Genomic DNA, 17864 nt, shown 5'->3' on the forward strand with positions numbered 1-17864 from the left:
GAATTTAGCAGCTCAGCAGGTGCACTGAAGGATTAGCAGTGAAAGGGTTAAGACTACAAGTGCTCTTCGGTATCATTGGCTGGGGTTAGTGGATTCCAGGCCATCTCTCACCGATTCACTGCCAGTTTTGTTTGTGAGGGGCCTACCAAGCTCCTGGGTCTCCTTGGTGCTGCAGTTGCATGTGGCAGTGCCTGGCTTTTGCCCTTCGGTTAGTTTGGGGGATCCAAAGGTAGTAATCCAAAGCAGGGAAAGCTGACAGCTAATTTAAGATTTCTCTGATAGGTCTAATGGAGAGTGCTTGCAAATTCTAAATACGGGAAGATAGAGTTAAAAGCTGCAGTTTTTGGGAAACTGGATTAAAATAATATTGGGTCTCTGCTGTGCCCACTCTCACTGAGAACCCTGTTTTCTGCTCTGGCTTTGCTGACATACAAGACTATTCTCCAATTGGCTGATACAACTAATGTGCATCAGCATGGATAGGCAGCCAGAGGGTGCTCTTAGGCTTTCCATGCTTGTTGTCTTCTCCCAGGTCCTTCCGATTCAAATGTTACAAAAGAGTGTAACCATGTGGAGAGGAGACATTTGTAGATCACAATCCAGGTCTTTGATTTTTCCATGGGGCCATAAGGTGGCCCAGTCATATTTCCAGAGCTAGTCTGTACTGGTTGGTGTCATTTGAGCCATATCCTGGATGGGTAGGTAGATTAGCACTTCAAGCAACTGATCTGTACTCTCCTTGCTACTCTTCTACCCAATGCTTTGCCACTTTTACTGTTTTCTGAGGTGCCTGTCTTCCATGTCTTAATCTACTTTACCCTAGTACATACTACCTGCATCCCAAAGTGCTTTATTATGGAGGTGCATGTCATGGCTCCATAGTTAAGGTTGAATTGAGTTGTGCATTTTAACGAAATGAATTCAATCTTTTTTTTATGTATGAAAAATACTGCAGATCCTCCTGAGGTTACAGCACATGCTCTTAGGGCACAGAATTAATTTTCTGTTAACTTACAAGTAGATGTGGTCATTAGTTTTAGATCAGATTAATTTATAAATGAGTCCTTCAAGAGACTGGGCACCTGGTGTCAGATTTCCCCCCCTTCCCCCCGCCCCAAGTGAGTTTACTAGAATAATGCACTCTTCATATGCATCATGGTTAAATGTCACTACCACGTTATGTATAGGCCACATATGAAGAATTTCTTTAGGACTAATAGTACATTTTTTTTTCTGCTGTTCACAACTGAAAAACTTCAGCAGAACATGAAGAATATGAATTCTCTGAAATAAAGTTAAAGAACTGACCTCTTCCAAAATGTCTACCATTTGCTGTCTACCATTTGCTATTCTCAACAGAATGGAGACTACAAGCTACCCTTAACAAATGTTGTTCCCACAGGTTGCCTGTTTTTCTCTGCCTTGTTATAGATTAGGAGCTGCTATCTTCCCTGAAAGCAGCTTGGGGAACTGCTATTGGAACAATAAGAGTTGGTGGCCATTTTGGAAAAGGGCATCTTGACTGATGGCAACCTGTGGTTTCAGTTTTTCTGAGAACAATGGAAGTTGGCAGCCATTTTGAAAGTATTCATTTATTCGTGAATTTCTCTGAAGATTTTGTCAGTCTTTGCTTGAGAGAGAACTCTGTTATGAAAAAGTCAACAAATTGCCATTATTCCTACTTATTTAATTTTGAAAAAAATACCTTTTGTGCCAGATCTACTCATCAAAGCTATGTGGAAGAGCCAAATGGAGAGGGATGAAGGTTTGGGAAAATATGAGGGGGGTGGGAAGGAGAGGAAAAGTGAATAATGTGTATACAGGAATGGGGGGGGACAGGACATGAGGCAAAATAGGTATACACGTGAGCAGCTTGGTGGTGGTCTGATGCTGCAAAGTAAACTCAGTTTCTGTGGCCACTACAATTTGGCTGATTTACTTACTTGAGTGAAATAAAGCAGCTAGAGCAGAAGTGGGCAAACTGTGGCCCATGGGCCAGATCTGGCCTGCCAGCTGTTTTAATGGGGCCCTCGAGCTCCTGCTGGGGAGCGGGGTCTAGAGCTTGCCCTGCTCCGGCACTCCAGCTGAGGAGCAGGGTCAAGGGGCGCTCCATGTGTCTCCCGGAAGCAGCGACGTGGCCCCCCTCCTGCTCCTATGCATAGGTGCAGCTAGGGGACTCTGCTCTGCACGCTGCCCCTGAAGCTCCCATTGGCCGGGAACTGTGGCCAATGGGAGCTGCAGGGGTGGTGCCTGCAGACGGGGCAGTGTGCAAAGCCTCCTGGCCGCGCCTCTGCGTAGGTGCCAGAGAAGGGACATGCTGTTTCCGGGAGCCACTTGAGGTAAGCGCTGCCTGGAGCCTGCACCCCGGAGCCTCCCCCCATGCCCCAACCCCTTGATCCCCCTCCTGCCCTCCAAACCCCTCGATCCCAGCCTGGAGCACCCTCCTGCACCCCAAACCCCTCATTCCCAGCTGGAGATCTCACCGTACCCCGCCTCCCCCAGCCCAGAGCTCCCTCCCACATCCTGAACTCTTCATTTCTGGTCCCACCCTGAAGCCTGCACCCCCAGCCGGAGCCCTCACCCCCTCCTGCACCGCAACCCCAATTTTGTGAGCATTCATGGCCTGCCATACAATTTCTATTCCCAGATGTGGCCCTCTAGCACCCCTGAGCTAGAGCAAAGTGGTGGACCTGGATCTAGCTCTGAAAGCTGAAAATCTTAAGTGTTCAGGTATATACTGTGTAATGTCTTGATAACTCAGTTTAATCTTCTTTGAGACCACACCCTGTTACACCTTAATCATAATTATATGGTTATTGCATGGTGTCATTTGGATAGATAGGGTATTGTTGAGGGGTTTTGTATCACTGCAAAGACCCCTCTGGATAAAGAGTTATGCTGTGGTCCCACTGAGGTGGGAAATGTGTAGCATTCTTCCTTCTTTGCCCCAAAACCTTAAGACATCTGCTTTGCTTTGTCTGTAGCTTCCTATTTGGAATCTTTTGGTTAGGAAGGAGCCAGCAGAGGCTGAAGCCGGGAATTTGAGTCACTTGGAGTTCTCGCCAGAAAATGTGTGAGTCAGGCAAGCTTTGGAGAGGAGGAGGTTAGATCCTGCTTCCTGTTAGGGTGGAAACCTGTGTGTGTACAAGTGTTTACTTGTTGGACCAAATGTGCACATCTGTGGCTTGTCACAGGATGGGTAAAGAAGGGGTAGTTCTGTACAAGATGTAAGCATGTTCAGGGGATTGCATCAAAACTCAGATGGAGGGTGGGGAAGCCTTTATCCCTTGCAGTACCTTGAAAAAGCATTTTGGCTAGCAGAAAAGTGGCATAGCTGTGAGGTGACCCCTCTGAGGGCCAGATCTAGTTTACATGCCAGCAGCTCTGTTGAGTTGGAACACAGCTGCATCATTCACTTCATGCCTTGTGAGGCACTGGAAACTCTAGTGCAATAGTCATTTTCCCACCTTCTTTTCTTCTCTGTATTTGCAGTTTACAGTGACAGAGCTCAGTCACTTAGGTGTTAAGTTTCTTGACCTTTTAAGGTTACTGTGTATCTTTTGGTCTAGGAGTCATGGCTTTTATTAAATTTCATTACTTCCCTACAGATTACACGGCTAAACTGATATGTGCTATTGGTATTGGAATCGGACAGGTGAGAACCTGCCCAGTCAGAGTTCCAGAGGGTGACTGACTTCCCATGTGCCTGACGGGGGCCCTATAGTTAAGCTATTGGGAGCTTGTTAGCTACTGCGGTTAAGTTCCAGCTGCTGCTGAGCTCTGGCTGCTGGGAAGAGTTTGGGCAGATATGCTACACCAGATACAGCATGCAAATACTATATTTGAATCAAATTCTAGAACAGGGAGTGGCTCTTATCAAAAGTAAATGTTCCTGTTGCCCCATAGCCTCACCTTGTCTTGTCTTGTTGGGCTAGTTGAGGTGTGGGGGGAGGGCAATGGCAATTAGAATCAGGGCTACTCCAGTCTCTGAAGCAATAGATGCAGGTGAGATTGGTTTTGGCTGTCTTTGCCTTAACTGCAGCTGGAATGTAACTTGGAATCTTTGCCAAGAGTATGTGGCTCAGACTCCACCTTTCCTGCCGGCCTCCTCTGAGCTTGGCCTGTAAATCCTCTCTGTGGAACTCATGTGATGGGAATTTTGAAGCCCAGGCTGCTGGCTCTGGCTTCAGCCCTTTGGCTTCTTGCTAAGACTGGTATGAGAGCCAAAGAGCAGGTTGATCTTGTATGTCTGATCTTGTTTCTTTGATGCCTATAGTTTTGACTTGTGCAAATCTCTTTGGGATGGAGGAGGGGAGAATAGAATCTGCTGGGCATATCCTCAGAGTGATGTCTTCTGGTTAGCAATTTGTTGGGGGAAGGGATTGATTACGTCTGGGAGGGGCGGGAGAAATGAATGGAGGTGTAGCCCATCTGGGAGCTCCATCCAATTCTCAAAGCACCCAAATTGCATCAAGGGAGTCATGGCTGCACAGCAGAGGGAATTTTTGGTCATCTTCCATCCAGAAGAGATTATGCTGCTTATGCTAGGTAAATGTTTTGCCCTTCCCCTCTCTGCTGCCCCAGTTCTCTAATTGGTGTTGTTTAAAATTCAGCTGAGTAATTGCCCTGTAATAATGGAGCCTAAGTGCTAGCCACATTGCCTTCCTTCCTTTTGCTTAGAAATGGCCTGCCTTCCAACCCTGAATAGATTTTTACCCCTCCTTGCCATTTTCAGTCCAGTCCTCCCTTGGGCATACTGCCGAGTTTAGGACTTTGAGGCAACAGCTGTGTTGGCAGGAGGCACCCTGCTGAAATAGAGCTCTTCTTCTCTTTCCTATTCAGCAATAAAAATTCCGTTGGTGGTGAGGTTGTGGGAGGGATCTCTCAGTTCTCATGCCCCCCCGTTAATCTTCCTTCTCTAAATGAAACCCAGTGGCAGAACCGCACCTTCCCAGTCATGGAAATCTGGACAAGGTACTCTTCCCTTCACTTCCCTCTGTGTTTCGCTACTGGGCGCAAGGAGCACTGTCTTCATGGTACTCCAGTCCATGAAGAGAGCAAGTGGTCCCAGCAGCAACAATGTAGTTCTCTCATAGGCTAACCACTGTGCTAACCATATTGTGGCACTTCCAGATTGGGGTGTTGCAAGAGATTGAGACTTCTCCCTGGCAGCTGTGTGAGACTGACTGTTCAGGAAGGTTAGAGTGAGGAGAATGAGGGACTGTCACCTGAGTCTCCATTTAAAAATGGACTGGACCGAGCCCTGGGTAATGAACTGTAGGCAGCAAATCGGCTGTGACCCTGGCATAGGGGATAAGTGTCTGAATGTGGGACGGAAAGGGAATCTTAAGACAATGGCACTTTCCATCCTCACTGCAGGCATTTGTCCTGAGAAGGAAAACTTTTCATCATAAAAAATGTTTTGTGGCATGGAAATGGTGGGAGTTCCACCTGGGGAAAGTACTAGGTTTCCCTCCAGGAGGGAGGGGGACACAGTTATGGTCAGGATGAAATTTGTGAAAATTGCCCCAGCCAAGCAGAAACTTGTAGCTGCCCTGGTGCACAATGTGGAGCTTCCCCGCTCATCTGCATCCAAATAGGGCACATGAATCTAATCTCTTACTCTTTCCTCTCTAGATTCATGGCTGGTAAAGGGCTGGTCATCTACCCGGAGATCGGGGACAAACTGGACATTATCTGTCCCAAGGCGGAGCTTTCCAGACCGTATGAATACTACAAGTTGTACCTGGTGAAGCGGGAGCAGGCAGAGTCCTGCAGCACTGTCATGGATCCCAATGTGCTGGTGACTTGCAACCGGCCAGAGAAGGAAATCCGCTTTACCATCAAGTTCCAGGAGTTCAGCCCCAACTACATGGGCCTGGAGTTCCAGAGGCAGCAAGACTACTTCATCACATGTGAGTCTCTCTTCCTAATTACCCCAGCTTACAGCTGTCTTTCCATGTATTTTCAAAGCCTTTCATTGGCCTGATGTTTGTTCCCCCCATTAAACTCCCTTTTAGTAGCTTTCTGGGCCAATGCTAGGGCATGTTTTCACTTCACCACAAGAGGGCATACTTCATTGTCTTGTTTAGAGGATCAAGAGGAGGCTTACAGACACGTTTAGCATGTAGGGATGTTTCTGGTTTGGGCCCTGCTCATGGCTGACACTTGTAGAAACTCTCCTTGATCCTGTCCTGTGGGGGATCATGGGGAGGAGAACAGTGGTGAGGAGTGGAATGTAAGCTGCCTCTTGGGTTGGTGTATGGTTCTTATCCTGCCAGTGTGCTGTGTGATTAAGCACCCCTCATCTTCCCTCCACCCCCTCAAAAAACCCACAACACACTCTTGTTTAGTAAAAGGGGCAGGGAGCATTTTCTCAAATTCCGAATGGACCAGGGAGGGGAAAGAGCCATGTTCAGTGACTTCTTTGCAGCATCCTTGGAGCATGTGTGTTCAGTGAGCTCTGTGGGACAGGAAAGAGGTCAGTATGTGAGACCTTTTATTAAGGGCTTGTTCTGGAAGTAGGAAGAACTTTGTAGGTAACGGATCTCGGACTAACCGTGAGAAATTGGCCCAGTGTAGGAATCAGCTGTTCAGTTTCCCTTCTGGACAGAAGTTAAAATTAAGCATGTTGGCTGCTTGGAGCTGCCCTTGTTGAAACCTACCACAAAGTTGCCTGGAGAAGCAGCACTTGACAAAGGATCTTGGTATTTAAACAAAACGTACTTGCAATGTTACTGGCACTGCCTTAGTTTTGCCATTGTTTCATTGCTTCATAATGGATGACGAGGGGGAAGGACTGAGGTTCTCCAGAGCCTGGAGGTCCTCACAGACACAGGAAAGTGACCATATCCTGCCTCTTTATTGCTGTAGAAGGAGACACCCCCTACCTCTGTATAGATAGGACTCCTTTTGATCTGCCCTGAAGAAGGGGAGGGGTTCTTTCCATATTTTGACTTTTTTTTTTTAATGCAAGGGCACTGCAGTCACCTCATCTCCTGCAGTCAGTTTGGTCATGTTGGGGGTTCAGTGTGCCGTGTCTGGATTCTGTTAGCTAGGATTCTTTTTTTTCTTTTCCCCTGTGGATTCTCCTGAACCTTGCTATTTCCACTTGACTTGGCGCATTGCACTAACCCAATAGCAAGAAAGCAGGAAAAAGGCACAGTGGCCCCGCCACAACTTATCTGTCACCTTATGCATCGTTGGTTCCTTGTTTGCTTGCTTGCTGTCACATGCTGCTAACTTGCCACTCAGCAGCCTGGACCAAAGGTCAGCCTGCGGTATCAGGGTTGAGCTCAGAGACATGTAATTGGGCACATCTTATTCAGCAATCTATTCTAGCCCACATATCTCATCTTGGCAGTCGGGTGGGGACGGAGTCTACCAGAGCAACATTAACTGTATGCTACAAGTACCGCAATTGCCTGGTTACAGTGACTGCCTTTGTGGTAGGTGCTTATAAGCCCTTTGTGGGGCTACGCTGCTCATCTTGGCTAGCCAGATCCAAATCTTCATGGAGTGTCTGCATTTTGCTTTGGGTTAAACTAAACAGAACCTGGTGCCCGGAGAGCAGTAGAGATGGGCTCAGGTTACAAGATTCAGAGCCAGATACAGATTTTCAGACAAACCCACTTTTGGGACTGTATGAATCTAGACTTTGGCTTGGGCCCATCTCTAATTCTTGGTGGGAGCACAGGCTGGTGTTGGAACGTGCAGAAAGTTGGCACTGTTGATGTGACTAGCAAGCAGAAACTGAACTGGTCATCTGAATGTGCTGAGTGTGATGTCTTTGCAGCCGTGGTTTGTGCTGGGAAGGCCTGAAACAATTCATCTACAACCAGCTCATTATGGTTTTTAATTTTCAAGAACAGTTCAAAGTTAGGGGTGGAAGAAACCAGATGTTGGCAATTCAGCTTCACCAGTTTTTTTTACCTGCCGTCCTCAATCTCCCCTGAGAATGGGGGGTCATTAGAGGATCTACCCTGCTGCACCCCATTCTTGGGTAGACCAGCAGATGTCTCCCAGCTCAGCACCACACTTGTTTGGTGAGGCTTAAGATTTGGGAGTCAGTGATGACTCAGTTGCTCCAACTCCTTTACCATTGTTATAAGGGTGCCAAGAGGAGTCGAGGGGTTTTGGCAACAATGATAGAAACACTTTAAAACAGGGTGTTCTTGGTATGGGGGTGGCAGCATTGAGAGTTGTCCTTCCTAATATTTCCAACAGCAAAGTAGCCTGCCACTTGACTCCCAGACTAATCTTCATCTTCACTTCCAGCCTCACATTCTTGGCTGGGATTGTGGTTCCATTGTCTCACCCTGAGTTAACTCCCCTACCCACCCACTCACACCTGTGCATGCTTTTATTCACATGCTTCTTAATTCCCAACCACCACTTGCTTCTGCAGGATGTTAACACTTTGAATGGAGAATCCAAAACTCATTCCTGGGGCCCCCATCATGTGCAGCCAGCCATTGCTGCTGCATGCTGTCAAGGGCCCCAACACAGATTGCCTTCTCCAGCATGGCAGCTGTCAGTCTTGGCTAGGTCACACCTCAGTTCTTTCCACAGCTTCTCAGCCAAAGGAAGATTTGATTGAGCTGCAAGTTTCCCTGCAGTGGGCAAAAGAGGGGGGAGTTGAGGGGGCTAAATGCAAAGGAACGAGTCAGCCTTTCATATCCCAGGCAAACATCTTGAAGCACTCGGTCACTGGTTTTTCCATGTTAAGGGTCACTGCAGGTCAAGTTCAAGCAGAAGTCGACTCTTCAAACTAATGAGGATTGAAAGCAGGGGTCCCAACCGGGGCCTCTGTGTTACACCCCATGGGACATCAGGGATTCTTGTACCAGAGCTGACTCGAGCAGTTCTGAGCAAGAAACCTACCGACCTCTGTAACTGTGGGGGGAAAAAAGACTGAATGACAATTCGTGCACCAGAACAAGCCCCTTAGCTAAGGAATTCTCAAACTAGTGGTCGGAACCCCTCAGGGGGTCGTGAGGTTCTTACATGGTTGGTCACGAGCTGTCAGCCTCCAACCCAAACCCCACTTTGCCTCCAGCATTTATAATAGTGTTATAAATTTAAAACACTTTTTTTTTATATTTAAGGGGAGGGTCGCACTCAGAGGCTAGCTATGTGAAAGGGGTCACCAGTACAAAAGTTTGAGAGTCACTGGTCAATAGTTCCCAAACTTTTTAGTACTGCAGTTCCTATACAGATATTTTAAAAGTTGGTAGCTCCCCAGAACCAATGCTGTTTATTTAACTGACTCAGGACATTAGATTCAAGTGTTCAGGACAGTAAATTCATGAGGGACTTTAGAGTTGTGGTGATTTTTCAACTTTATTCAACTATATACAGTTTAATTATATAATCCAGTCTAATCCAGGTTTCTAACATTATAATTTGAAAATATGAATTGTTTGGCATGTTCAGACACATCTTAAGATTTTAGTGAGCAGAACAGGCCTGTCTCGAACTGCACAGTAGAGCAGTGTCTGGTTGAATCTCTTAATGGTGCCAGATATAAGTTGTTCTCCAAGTTTAAATGATTTCCGAGTTTCACTTTCACAGAAATTGTTGCTGAAAATAGAGAGACTCGGAGATAACTGGAAGTGAATGGAAGCAGCACTTCATAGCTTTATCACTGAGTTCGTCTTACTCTCCTTTAATGTAAATCCAGAATTCCTGGTTTGTTAAATTTGAAAACTTGATCTTCAGTGTGTGATCATTGGGTAATTCTAAGATTTTCTTGAGCCAAAATACTTGATCTTGAAATGGAATCAGCTGTTACCAGGAATGGTTTTCAAATACAATTGGCATCTGAAGGTTCATATTAAACTCCAGGAAAATATTCCGCAAAATGGGAATACAATCCAAGCAAATTAGTTTAATACTTGGCCTTTAATAGCATTTTGATCACTTTCACCTTTTTCTTTTGTAAAAGTCTGATAACAGTGAAAACATCTTGGTAACTCATTTTTCAATGCGGCATCTCCAGAAACAAAATTTCTTCATTAATCCCCCGATTTTTCTCTTTGATATCTAATATGTTTGTATTCCTGCCTTGACACGTTAGGTTTGCCAATCATGTCCACCACTGAACATCATCCTGAAGTCCACACTTCCCATGTAACCTTCAAAGTTTGTTTTCCCAAGCAGAAAAATCCTGATTTTTGTCATGCAATTCAAAGACGCCTTGTAACACTTTTCCATGTGACAAACCATCTGACTTCACTGTGAAACAAAAACTGAGTGTGGTCAGAGTCCATCTCTTTGCACAGCATATTAAAACATACTCGGTGCCCAGGGTTTTACAAAATTGACAGTTTTTATAACAATGTTGAGGGCCTTGTGTACTTCAAACTGCAACTTCTTTGATGCCGCAGCTTGGCGATGAGTCGTGCAGTCTGTCCAAATGGCTGCTGATGCCACTTTTCTTCTCGTGCTGCAGCCTCACTGTTCTTTCTGGTCCCAGCTGCCGCACAGACATGGCATAGTTAAGACCTTCGTCAACTACAAATTTGAAGATCTGTAATATTTCCTCACCAGTGTTTCAGTTGGCTTTTCTTTGCAAAATAAACATTTTTAAGCTGTTGTACCTGCTGACAACAGATGACAAATCTCTCATAACGCAGAAGCTGAGCCATGTTGGCTGAGTCTGTGGATTCATTAAGGTTCAGTGCAAAATATTTACTCTTCTTAACATACTCTATCAGCTGATCCTGGGCATTTTCTGCAAGGCCATCAGTACATAAACAGAATTATTATTTGACACAGGAATGGTTTTTAATGCCATTGTTGCTTGTTACCCAGTCATAATTTTACATGTCTGTTGGTGCTGGAAGTAGATGGGTCTTGCAGATAGTATGTACTTATTTGTATTTTGCAATTCGCAAGGCCACAGTGTAAGATGCTTTTAAGGAACAGTTGCTTCTTCTGATCTGACTCTCTTTTGCTGCTTTAATTCTTTTCCTTTCTGAAGGAAAACGCTGCAGTTCTTATTTACGAATTCTGGATGTTTGGTTTCTAAATGTCTCTTAATTTCTCTGCCCTCATACTTTTTCACGAACCCTTGAAAAGAAATGACACCTTGTGGTTGTAGACTTTTTGCCATAATATTGAGAAGCGAAAATCCAAACATCAAACAACTATCATTGTGCTGTCTATTTTTCTTCCTTTTCTGTTTAACTTCATTAAAATCATCTTCAGTCAATCGTTTGTTACCTGTAGGCTTAGCACTTGGTAAAAATTGTTCCATTATAAAGATAAGATGCACTGTCTCTCCCTAAGCCTCCTTCCCCTATCTGCTAGAGCAGGTGTTGCTGCTGCTTGCACCAAGAGCCTCCCTATGTCCTCTGCTTGAGCAGGGAGCTTTCAGTACAGAGATTTCCCACCAACTGCTTCCCCCAGCAGGAAGTCTCCCTGCTGAAGCCCCCTGCAGGGGCAGAGACCACAGAGAGGTTCCCAGTGCCAGCGACCGCATAAGACGCAGACCCATAGGTAAGATGCAGGTGATTTTTAAGTCTGGTTTAATACTCTTAATTAGGAAAAAAAAAACACACAACAGCATATTGATATTTTTTCTGAGATGCTCGTGGCTGCCCCAGGGAGCCATGTCTTAGTTTGGGAAGCACTGCGCTAGCTTAACATCTTGTACTCCCAAAGTCGGAACTGATAAATGCTTTGATTTTCTATTCTCTGCTACTGATCCTTTCCAAACTCTCAAGGGAAAATGCTCTTGCTCTTGACACCCTCAGATTAATGAGAGGAAACCAGAAACTGGGGGTGGGTCATCCTTTTCCTTTTCGGGGGGGGGGGGGAATACAGATTTTTGAGGTTCTAGATCTCACAAATTCAAGAAATTTACTTGGTGTTTCATATCACAGAAGCATGTTGCTTAAATCATTTGTCTTTAGCTCTAAAAGGCTTTTTTCCCCCCCACAAACAGTGATGGAAATGTGTGCTGCAAAATATAAACGCGGTTCATGAGGGAGGAGTGACTTTGAGTTTATCTGCCATCATGCAGGCAGGATCCTCCTTGACTCTGCCAACACACCTGTATCACTCCAGCTCTTCCAGACCTGGGGCCCTCTGCAGCTTTGCCAGTATCCCTCAATCCTGACCTGTTGCATCACCTGTTGCTATTGTACAGTCTGCTGTTTTCATAATCTGAGCACGTACATCAGTCAGGAATTAGGCTCAAGGTGCTAAACTGATTTAATTTTGACCTAACTGGTGTCCGTTACCCAAAATTTGAATCGTGTATCAAAGAAAAAACGGTGTCATATCCTGCTTTTTACCAATGTCTGGGATGGCCCCAAAAACCTTTATAAAATCAGACTTTACCTGTAGGTGCAAGTGGTAAATATAGCTTCCTGGCTTCTTGATCTATTGTTGCATATCCCAGTAACTCACATCCGATACAAGAGCTTTCTTGCAATAGAGGAATGTTGGGGAGCATGGGAATTGGGGCTTTGCCTCTCAGCAGAAGTGAGATTTTGCCAGTGCCTCAATCCTGTTTAAAGGACCTTCTCTTAATATGCTATTTTCCCCCTCTCCAAGAGCCCCTAACAGGGGAGTTAAGGAATCCAGGAGAGCCCTAAGCCTGACCCCCCTCTGGCCCTAAGACCATTTCTCACTTTAATTTCTCTTGACTTCTCCACTCTTTGAAGCAGCCTCCTCGGCTCCAGGATTGTGTCTGCTGTGAACTGACCTTTGGCCCTTGGGTGGGCTGAAGATGCTCCTGCGATCTGGCTGTACCTTCTTCCAAGAAGCCCCAGGAACTCTCTCTGTCAAGGAATAAAATAGCCAAAAAAACAAAGTCAAAAGTCTCCCATGCAGACCACCCACATGTTCTCTTTTTTTTTCTTTTTTTTCTTTTTTTTTTTTCCCCTTTCAAACTTGCCTTGAGACACAAAAGGTTTTTTCTTCCTTTTCATTTACTGATGGCTTTAAGCCTTAGGGAAGCTGTGTTCAAACGGAAAGGAGCATGGACAGCAGCATGACGTGGGCTGCCCAGGCACTGGCTTCCCAAGGCCAGCTGGAAAATCCTCGCCATTGGAGCGAGAGAGCTTCCTGGGGTTCATCCTCATTCAGTGGCTGCTCCCCCTTCCTTCCCCCCCTCACAGCTGCATTGGATATGCCAAACTTCGTTTAGGGCCACTTTCATCATCTGGGGGCTCTCCCCCAGCACTGGGCTTAGACTGCTTAACAATCAAAAAGGCCTTTGAAAGCTAACATAACCTCTCCCCATCCCCTCGGACTCCCAGCGCCAAGCACTTGAATGTCATTTTAAGGCTTTCATTAAAAGCATCTTTTCTCCAAGGGTTAGGCAGAGAAGAAGATTCTTCCCCTAATCCTTTTCTGAAAGAATAAAGCATGAGAACCCTTGTCTGCATGTCCAAACTTTGGCCAGAGTCTCCTTGGGCTGCAACAGGAGAGTAGCACCTTGAGCTGAGCATCTTGGGCCCACCCTATAGCACTGGAACCTTGAGAATAAACATGTCCAAGGGTTTTTCGTATTCCCACTTTTGTTCTGTAAGTGCTTCAATAAGCAAATGGCACAACACTTCTGCCTGTGCAGGGCTCGAGTTTATGGAATGTTGGATTTCTGTTGGAGGGTGGAAGGGGGCATGCAGCTCTTCAACACCTACAAACAAGTGGCAAATTCCCAACAACTGGTGTGGGTGTGGGAAGCTGCCTTGTCAGGAAGTTCTTTGTTGTCTTGTGTCCTGTCCTCTCCATGCCAAATCACTATAGTTTCCACAGGGCAGTAATGTGAGTCGAAACTGTTCTGACTCCTCTAGCCATGGATCAACACGTCTAGCAGGTGGCTTTTTGGGAAGAGTTGAAGGGCATGGCCTCGGTAGCTGTGATTTTCCCCCTCCCATCCGTTCTGGTGGAGGATGCACAGACAAGAAACAAATCTCTTCTAATACCACCTCCTGTAGGATATCCATGTGGCCAGTGGGGATAGAGGCCCCAGTGTTGAGATGCACCAGCAAATAGGAATGAAAGAAGAGGACCCCCTTGGAGTCCTATGTGGGGATTATGGTAGGTGGTTTGGCTCTGAAGGAGGAGAAAATTCCTCAAAAGGCCATGTCCTACAGTATAGCATACACCACTCACACCGCCTAACAGCAGAATGAAAGATATGGGTGCAGCTTTGCTTGTGGCATTTGCTAATTTCCCCTGTCCCAGCCCCTTTCTCCATTGTAACTAGAAGGTAGGACCTGTAATCCAGTTGTGATTAACTCCTGTCTTCTACTTGTAAGAGAATCCAGATGGAATCTGTAAAATGTGGAGGAAAGTGCGGGATCCAAAGGAAGCTGTAGAAGCATATGGCCATCTTGGTTCTAGCTGCACTGAATAACTGGCTGGCTCTGAATAACATTTTTACTGCTGAGCTCCCAAATAATGTATTGGCAAACAGCCCTGCCATGCAAATGTTTGGTAAGCCATTTTGGGAGCCAGTAGAGGGGTTAGATTCTGCTGCAGGAGCCTAAGGCAAGTACTAGTCCTGTGGTTTACTATTACACCTGGATTACACCACCTAGTATGGGAGACTATATTCCACAGCATAAGAGATCTCACTCTCAGGAACTTTTATATTCAGCCTAAATTGTGTCTTGTTAACTCCAGCCCACCTCACCTACTGACACCCCTGTATCAACCTAAATAATCTCCTCTGGTGTTTACATCCTTCAAGTATTTGTAGACTCTTATGGTTTCCTCCTCTAGTAAACCCTTGGGTAGCTTTTCAGTTTTTATTTATATCTTACTAACTTACTCCAGGTCTTAATTATTTTTTCTGCTCCTCTGAACTTGCTCCAATTTGGAAATCCAAGTGCCCATAAATAAGTGTACTAATTCACATGTATTGGCACTAAAGCTGTATAGAGAGAGGAAATACTCGCTCTGTCCCATGATGCAATGTCTTTGTGGACACAGCCCCAAAATGCATTGGCTTTGTTTGTTGTCATATGCATTTGTAGGGAGATAGACTAGAGATGTCCTTTTGTTATGTTCATGGCATACAGGTGAGTCGCATCATACGTGCATTTAACTTACATGAATTCAACTATACATGCTCAGCAAAAAAAAAAAAAAAGAAAAATAACAAAATATCTGTAAATAGTGCAGGCGATTCTACCCACCATTCCACTCAATGAGCGTATGCCTTGGAGTGAGCACTGTTTCTTCGGTTGAACACCAGATGATCTGTTCCAACCCTGGAGGAAAAATTGGCTGTGTTGGACTTATTGAGAGACGGTATGTCGGTCTCCAACATGGTTCGTAAATATGGCTGCAACGAATCTAGCCATTAAGATTCAAGAAAGAAATTCTTCAAGCTGTGGCATCAAGTGCTCCAATAACTGCTAAGGTGATGAGCCAGGTGCGTGATAAGACTTTAGTGAAGACTGAAAAGGCATTAAACTTATGGCTGGAAGACATGAACTGTAAACGTGTGCCTATCGATGGCAACACGTTGCGAGAAAAGGCTCTTAGCCTCTACGCGCTGTTCAAACCTCCTGCCAAATAGGGACAGCCTTCTGATGAGAAGGAATTCAAAGCCAGCCAAGGTTGGCTTAACAGTTCTAGGAACCACTTCAATCTCAAAAGCGTACAGGCTACTGGTGAACTGCATCTGCTAATGAAGAATGATTTAATTTCTGAACACAATCCCTCTATGGAATGAAGCCTCAAAATCACTCGTAGTATTACAGACTATTTGAGACTGTATCAAGAAATGTTTAAGCAGCTCAAGAGACAACAGCGACAGTTGCCGATCACCATGTTTTTCAAGGAAAAAGAGCCAGCAGCAGATGAGCCTATGCAATCTACTTCTCGAGCTGAACCAGAGCCAACCACTTCGTCTACAACTCGCTTTCCGTCATCCAAGCTCTCCGTCTCCTGGATCAACATCAAGCCCTGTAATTACCCCTTGTAATTAAAAATACAGTACTGTAAAATTATATTTTGCATATGTATTCTTTATATACTGTACATTACTGTATACATTATACATTTATACATGTTACTATACAGGGTTGTATACACAAAACCATGTACAGTATACTGTACTTTATGGGTGATTTAAGGGATTTTCAAGGGTAATTTTGACTATACGCGATTTTAGCCTTGCGTGCTGGCTTTAAAATCTAATCCCCGCGTAAGATGCGACTCCACTATACTTTCAGAGAAGTGAGACAAACATCAAATACTCTTGTTGGAAGGTTCCAACATAATGCTGTTTTCATCCTTAGAATCGAGAACGATAACACCCAGTAACCAAAAGCAGACAAGGCAAAGTAGGCTGCTCTATTAGGCAAAGAGAGACCACTTAACCCACCTTGCTCGAGGCCAGATTGTCTGCAAAACTGACTGCTAAATCTGGAATCACACACATTTCTACAGATCCCGGAGTCTGCAAGTGAGGCTAGGAAAAACCGCATAGCCGTTAAAATGATAGATTACAATTTGGATAATTTTCAATGTACTGCATCTTTTCAGTCTGTAATGTCTCTTTTTTAGCTTTAGAAGTATTTGTTTAATTGCTTTCCGCTTTCATCCTATCGATTTTTAGTGTAGTGTAGGAATTGTGTGTGGTGCTGTACAGAGTCAGAAAGTTCTTGGGCTGATGCAGGCCTCTTTCAGCCTTTGCTACTTTCCAAGTTTTTCCTTATCCCTCAAGTATTCGAGTTTGGAATTATATTCTAGAAGTATTGGCTGCTTTTCCCCAGGTTGAATCTCTTGCTTTCTCCCTTGTATTTGAGTGTCTTAAGTACTTCTGTATTATATATTTGTCCTCACTGGTGTTTACAGCTTTTCTCAATTTAGTATCAATCGTAAATGTAATTAATGTGACTTGCCTTCTCTTGCATTGGTTCACAAAGGTTTTAATCAGCTCCTTTAGCATGTTAGGATGTGGTTCCTCCAGAAAAACTCATTATGTTAACATTTTCCCTGGTTTCAGAGTAGCAGCTGTGTTAGTCTGTATTCGCAAAAAGAAAAGGAGTATTTGTGGCACCTTAGAGACTAACAAATTTATTAGAGCATAAGCTTTCGTGAGCTACAGCTCACTTCATCGGATACATGCAGTGGAAAATACAGTGGGGAGACTTATATACACAGAGAACATGAAACAATGGGTGTTACCATACACACTGTAACGAGAGTGATTACTTAAGGTGAGCTATTACCAGCAGGAAAGTGGGGGGCGGGGAGGGGGAAACCTTTTCTAGTGATAATCAAGGTGGGCCATTTCCAGCAGTTGACAGGAACGTCTGAGGAACAGTGTGGGGTGCAGGGGGGGGGGGGGGATAAACATGGGGAAATAGTTTTACTTTGTGTAATGACCCATCCACTCCCAGTCTTTATTCAAGCCTAAGTTAATTGTATCCAGTTTGCAAATTAATTCCAATTCAGCAGTCTCTTGTTGGAGTCTGTTTCTGAAGGTTTTTTGTTGAAGAATTGCCACTTTTAGGTCTGTAATCGAGTGACCAAAGAGAGAGAAGTGTTCTCCGACTGGTTTTTGAATGTTAGAATTCTTGACGTCTGATTTGTGTCCATTTATTCTTTTACGTAGAGACTGTCTAGTTTGACCAATGTACATTGCAGAGGGGCATTGCTGGCACATGGTGGCATATATCATATTGGTAGATGTGCAGGTGAACGAGCCTCTGATAGTGTGGCTGTAGAAGTCCAGTTTGTTGTTTCGACCTTCAGGAGGAGTCCACCCAGAATCCTTCTTTTTGTAGTCTTGGTAGGAAGGTCTCTGTGGGTTAGTATGTTGTTCAGAGCTGTGTTGAAAATATTCCTTGAATTGGAATTAATTTGCAAACTGGATACGCTTAACTTAG

General features: G+C 44.9%; 1 protein-coding gene across 1 annotated transcript in view; it reads left to right on the plus strand.

Annotated features, from left to right (window-relative positions):
- Positions 1-17864, plus strand: part of EFNB1 (ephrin B1) — a 130060-nt gene that overhangs the window by 69957 nt on the left and 42239 nt on the right. The window contains exon 2 of the mRNA XM_038417098.2: positions 5638-5915. Coding sequence (XP_038273026.1) covers positions 5638-5915 — 278 coding nt within the window. The remainder of the gene's footprint in view (positions 1-5637; positions 5916-17864) is intronic.

The sequence above is a fragment of the Dermochelys coriacea genome, chromosome 9 (genome assembly GCF_009764565.3).
Source record: "Dermochelys coriacea isolate rDerCor1 chromosome 9, rDerCor1.pri.v4, whole genome shotgun sequence".
NCBI lineage: Eukaryota > Metazoa > Chordata > Testudines > Dermochelyidae > Dermochelys > Dermochelys coriacea.